Below are 6,041 nucleotides of genomic sequence, written 5' to 3' on the forward strand. Positions count from 1 at the left end.
GTTACCGCTCTTGGGTCATGAGGAGTGGTTGAGCACGGGAGAATACAATTTTTAATGTAATTTCCAAGTATTTCTAGGTGGGCTACCATTTTGCAGATGTGTTTGGGACTATAATTAGTATTTATAACACGGGGAAGTGGGTTTAAACAGTTGCATTAGAACGGATTTGTGAGATGGTTGCCTTATGAAGGCACCCACTGCCAAGCATGACCACCAGGACCCACATGACATAAGGAGAAAACAGACTCCAGCAAGTTTTCCCCTGACCTCTGTGTGTGCACTGTGGCGTGTGTGCTTCCTCCTCCCCCACCTAAACAAACAATGTAATGAAACAGATGGTCGAGACACTTCATCTCTCAAAGCACTCTGCTGGGAACATGACACCTGTGGGCAGTCCTTGTCACATAACTGCCGAGGAGGACTGGCTATTGACCCTCTTAGGAAACTGAACACCTTACATGTCAGTCAAAAATGCAATGCTTCCAATTCTACTCCAGCCCATGTTTTACTAAAAAACCATGTATGTGACTTGTGTTATCCACCCAGGATCACTGCCGAGAAAATCATCGGCTCAGACTGCAGCAGGCTAAACAAAGTGTGAGCCATTTTCACCAGCACCACAGTATTCAGATGGTGAGTACCTGACGCTGGTTAGCCTGTGAACCACACAGCCAGGACCGATGAGGGTGAGCCTCCTTTCCTTGTGCATACACACGACAAATCCTACGCCTTTACAAGGATGTGTTTGTTTACATATAGAAAAGAGACAAAATAAAAGAAGAGGAGCAAAAGAAAAAAGACTGGATAAGCCATGAACGCCAGAAGACGCTTGAGCGACTAAAAGCGTATAGGGAGGTAAGTTCTAGAAAGACTCACACTTACCGTCATCTGGGGAGATAAATGAGCCTCACCCACCCTAGAAAAGAGTGTAACATTTATGAACAGATAACAAAGTTTTTAAAATATTTATTTAGTATGTATACAGTGTTCTATCTGCATGCATGCCTTCATGCCAGAAGAGTGTATCAGATCTCATAGATGGTTGTAAGCCACCATATGGTTGCTGGGAACTGAACTCAGGACCTCTGGGAGAGCAGTGCTCTTAACCTCTGAGCCATCTCTCCAACCTGATAACATAGAATTTTAAAAAATGCTATTATTGATAAAGAACAAAAATTAGGGAAGCCACAATATGAACCACTGCTGGCTTTTCTTTTCTTTGGAGATATACCCTATAGCTGCTGTTCTTTCGCTGTGAAGAGACACCCTACCAAGGCTACTTATAAAGAAAGCATTCAATTGGGGGCTTGCTTATACTTTGATGGGTTAGGCCGTTATCGTGGCCGCAGGCTGGCAGCTCACAGCCTACCCCCAGCGACACACCTGCTCCTTCCTAAACACTCGCTCAAGCATTCAAATAGGTGAGTCATGCTTTTCAAACCATGATTCCCAGAGTAGCCTAGAACTCAATCCTGCATCAGCCCCCAACTGCTATCTATACTGGTGTGTGCTACTATGCCTGGTTACAGCAGCTGTTGTTGACGTCACAACATATCTGGGTCCCTGCTCTCTTTTCTGAATGCTCCTAACTGCCTTCAGTCTCAGCTGGCTTCTCTTCGTTTTATTTTTAGTGTGTCCATGTAGGTACACGCATGCCTGTGGAGGTCAGAGGTCAGCCTCAGGTGGCCATTCTTCAGCTCTCTACCTTGGTTTTTGAGACAGTATGTCTCATTGGCATGGCACTCACCAATTAGGCCATGCTGGCCGGCCAGCAAACTCCAGGAGCTGCACAGCCTCCCCTCAGCTCTGGGGTTACAAGCTCTGCCACCACACCAGCGTCCTGTTTGGGTTCTGGGGGTTGGACACAGGTTCTCTTGTTTGCACAGGTACTTACCCAGCTTCCTTTTTCTTTGTGACAAATGTCTAACACTCGCTGTGGAGCAAGCATTGGCAGCTGCAACCCCAGGGCTCTGCTGAAGCCAAGGTTTTCTTTCCTCTCTAAAAGATGATGGTGAACACTTTTCACCTGTATGCATCTTTTTCATCTTCATTCTATTAAGAGATTAAGTATTATATGGTCACTTAGTCAAACAGTATAAATGTGTTTTTTTTTGTTTGTCTTTTGGTTTTTTTGTTTTGAAAAAGATAGGGCTTCACTCTGGCCCAGGGTGGTCCCCACCTCAAGGCAGCGCGACTGGTGCTCCCGCTGCCGTGCGGGCAGTGCTCCTTGAGCTTGTGAAAACAGGCTTGGCAGTGTGGGTTGTGTGGGCGGCCAGAGTTCTTGTGATAGGATGCCCCGGGCACAGGGCAGTGTTGCTTTAGAGGTCTGTCTGTGGAGTTGCACCATTTTGATATGTGGCCAGTCCCTCACTAGCTTTTTATCCTCAGAGGTGTCCAGCTCCTCATTCCGCACTGAAAACGACTTGCTCAGAAACCAGGGTGCCAAACCTGTCAGGTGGACGCTCTCGGAAGAGATCCTCAACAGCTCATCACAAGACAGGTCACCCTGCCTCTAGCAACAACGGAAGCGTTGCTTCCCCCTTACCTGAAGCTAATACGAGAACCCCAGATGCCTGTGGCAGCGTCCCTGTTCAGGTTTTTGTTCCAGCTGGTAACCAGACACTCTCCCGATTCAGTGAGGATCTGTCACTACCACCACAGCCACCGCTGCCTCCTCTTCCTCCACCACCACCCCCTCCTCCACCACTTCCTGTCCCTACTCTGTCCTCTTTTCAAGCCACCACTCACCAGAATTTAGGACTGAGGACTTCAGCAACAGAGGCCCAGCCACTCCCTCTAGTGTGCGAGGCGTCTGCTGAAAGACCATGCGATTGTCTGGACAGTTTCCAGTGTACAGGTAATTCACTACGGTCCTGCTCGTGCTCCCTGTGGGTTCTTATGCTGCTGAAGAAGTCTCATTAGTTTCAATTTAGAATCTTTCTCAAAATTCTCTGTTTCAAAATACCCTGCATTTGTTGCTGTGGTAGTACTCCTTTTGTGACTGTTGTAGGCTTACGGGATTGAATTTGATGTGCTAAGGAGCCTGAAAACATCTCTGCATTTGCTGGTCGTACAGTGTGACACTTCTAAGCTGTTAAAGAGTCAGTCTACTTCAGCCTGCCCCCACTTCAGCATGGATTTGAGTTCAGCCAGTGTTTCTCAATACAGCTTTAAATGATGTTTGTTACATCTGAGTCATCCACAGAACTAAGTGTTGACTTTAATCGAGAATACTGGAAAATTGGGCCATCTTTTCTCATCATACTGAATACACAAGTTTTTGTTTAGTGAGGGCCACAGTTCTCATGCATAATTCTAATTGTGGCTTCAGACATTGGCTTTTGGGGAAACTGGCCTAAACCTCCCAAGACTCAGAGCCTGCTGCTTAGGAGGGTCTTAGATAAACCTTGGTAAAATGCTCTGCTCTGCTGAGGATGTTGCTCCACCCAGGACACAATTCCTGGGATAGGGATGAGCATGAAGCCCACGGAGCGTACATGCTGGTTTTGGTTAATTGAGCACTCTGCCTATTTTGAGTTCAGGCCTTCACCATGCCCAGAACAGGCTGTGAAGGAAAACGCCTACAGGTTTAGGTGGCAGGTAGCCCATCAGTAGGGCTTGCAACACCATGCAATGAAGAGCGAGTTCCTGTTTGCCTAGATTTGAGTTTGGATGCAGGAGTATTCTCAGATTAGGTTGAACTCACACACTGTATGGCACCGCAGAGTGAGAAGCGTACTTGATTATGGACCTTGCCTAAGCAGTTCTCTATGGGGTTGTAATCAGGTGAGGCCTTGAGTCCGGAATGGAGGGGACTAGTTACCCATCACCCAGCCCTTCAGTCCCCAACCAGAAACGACCATTAATCCTGAAGGCTCACCTGGTAGACGTCTAGTGGCTGTGTTCATGCGCAAGGAAAGGTTTTACCCTCAGGGTCTCGGGGTGCCAGAGTTGTAAAAACAGCTCCTCACTACTATCTCAGAACTCTGAGCTAATTAGTGTTTGGACAGCATTTCACCCTCTCAGAAATAGAGCCCTTAGCCACCTCAGGTGAGGTGGGTGGAATTAAACACGCTGTGCAGGAAATGTGCCAGTGCCTCCCTTTGGGCTCACAGAGCGGCTGATAAGTATATCACTTCAAGCCTGTGTGTGGGAACTGAGTGCCTGTTGTCAGGGTGAGTCATTACTGACTCACCACCAAGACTAGTAGAGGAATGCAGGGTGCATGTTCAGGATGTTTAGTGGGAAAGGAAATGGAGGAGATACAACTGAGAGGAAGCCAGGTCACGCCCAGTGATGGACTGTTCCACTGTAGGGGTCCTTAAGGCTTTAGGGTGTCTGACGTCATTTCAACAAAACTCAGGATGGCTGTGCTCTGACTTACAGTGCATTTGAAGAAGGGTGGTAAACTCAAGTCATCCCGATTGACATGGGCTCGTGGTGCTGTGACAGCTGACCAGCACCTTTTCAGTGGCTCGCTCACTGTGGGTTTGTTAAATCCTGGCAGGAACTGATGTGTGTCCTAGAAACCGGGTTCTTCACTATACTTGCTGTCTGCTTAATTTCAGACTCTATGTATGATGTGTTGGCCTGCATACGGCAGGGCAAGGCTTCTCTACGGAAAGTAGAAGCGCCTTCCTTGTCCCCTCCTCGCACCTCAGTCAATGAACAAGTTCTGGCGGCCATCAGGCAGGGGGTGCAGCTGAAGAAAGTCCACCCAGACGCAGGAGCGAAGCCCAGCAAGGCAAGTACCAGTGACCTGGAGAGGAGCATCAAGGCGGCCCTGGAAAGAATCAAGAAAGTGTCTGCTGACTCGGACGACAGTGATGAGCAGAACCCTGGCACGTGGGACCACTAGGGTCTCCAGGTGACAAAGGCAGACATGTCCATGAACCCTAGACCAGCAAGGCTTCCTTGAGAAACTACAGCTTAACACTGGGGGGAAGGGTGGAGGCCTGGTGACGGTCGCTGCCCGCAGGTGGGCAGGCAGGCCGTGGGAACACTACTTGACCACTCTGGAGTTGCAGCCCTGTGGTGTGCATTAGACAGTGTACTTCCATGTGCTTGGACACTGGCTCTTCAGACTTAAAGGCGTGAATGTGAACATGATTTTAGCAATAATCCAAATAAATTATATATTCCAGAATTACTTTAAATATTTAAATAAAATTTATTTTGTGAATCAGCACTACAGAAACTCATAATAAATTATTTATAATGTGTCTGTGTCATGAGGAAATGGTCTCTCGGCCACTATGAAAGCAAAGTTCTTTCTGCCTTGGTGGGTTGGAAACTGCCCAGGATTTCAGCTCAGCATTTAGTTGAGCAAGTGCTAAGGGCACCGGAACAGCTTTCCTTACCTTGGACTGGGCAGGAATGGGGAGGGGACCACACGAAGCAGCCTGGTCACTGCTCAGACTGTCCAGGTGTCCCTTAACCTCATTACCCCAACTCTCAGGACATCAGCCCCGAATTCCTACCAAACAAAGCGGACCCATTTGTTTCCCACCTTCGGCATTCCGTTCTGTCTGGTCAGCACCGGGCCCTTCAACAGCTGCTCTTGGACCTGCTTCTGTGGCCACTGCCAGGCTAGCCATGGGTCTGCCACCGCCACCCATCCCCAGAGCTAACACTGCTGGGGGCACTTACTGGCCAGTCTGGCTTTGACATTGGTGCGGGAAGTATGCACAGGCTCACCCTGGCTCCCTCGCAGGTCCTGCGTGTGGCAGGGCATTGTAGGCTGCTGGGCATAAAATGGCTTTGTCCCAGGCCGCCTTTCTCACCACAGGCAGAAAACTGCTCAGAAATTAATTTGAAACTGGCAGAACCACAACTTTGCAGGCCTTTGCTTATCTTTCAGGGGGGGTAGGTTTTTCATTCTGTATTGCAGTTTGAGTGTTGTAAGGGGCCAGGAAGCTTTATCGGGTTTGGACAACTCAAGAGTTTGTGAAAAGTTTGTTTTTTTGTCAACGGTTTTGGGGGCTCTTCAAAGGCGAGTTCTCCCTAAGTCTGTGATCCAATCGTGTCTTTAGTATTGCAAA

General features: G+C 48.4%; 1 protein-coding gene across 1 annotated transcript in view; it reads left to right on the forward strand.

Annotated features, from left to right (window-relative positions):
* The window catches only part of Whamm (WASP homolog associated with actin, golgi membranes and microtubules), a 27,398-nt gene extending 22,174 nt beyond the window's left edge, over positions 1-5,224 (forward strand). Inside the window, exons 7-10 of the mRNA XM_038313816.2 lie at positions 547-633; positions 760-855; positions 2,389-2,857; positions 4,569-5,224. Of these exons, the coding sequence (XP_038169744.1) occupies positions 547-633; positions 760-855; positions 2,389-2,857; positions 4,569-4,858 (942 nt within the window). The 3' untranslated portion in view covers positions 4,859-5,224. The remainder of the gene's footprint in view (positions 1-546; positions 634-759; positions 856-2,388; positions 2,858-4,568) is intronic.
* Positions 5,225-6,041: the final 817 nt, after the last annotated feature.

The sequence above is a fragment of the Arvicola amphibius genome, chromosome 12 (genome assembly GCF_903992535.2).
Source record: "Arvicola amphibius chromosome 12, mArvAmp1.2, whole genome shotgun sequence".
Taxonomy (NCBI): domain Eukaryota; kingdom Metazoa; phylum Chordata; class Mammalia; order Rodentia; family Cricetidae; genus Arvicola; species Arvicola amphibius.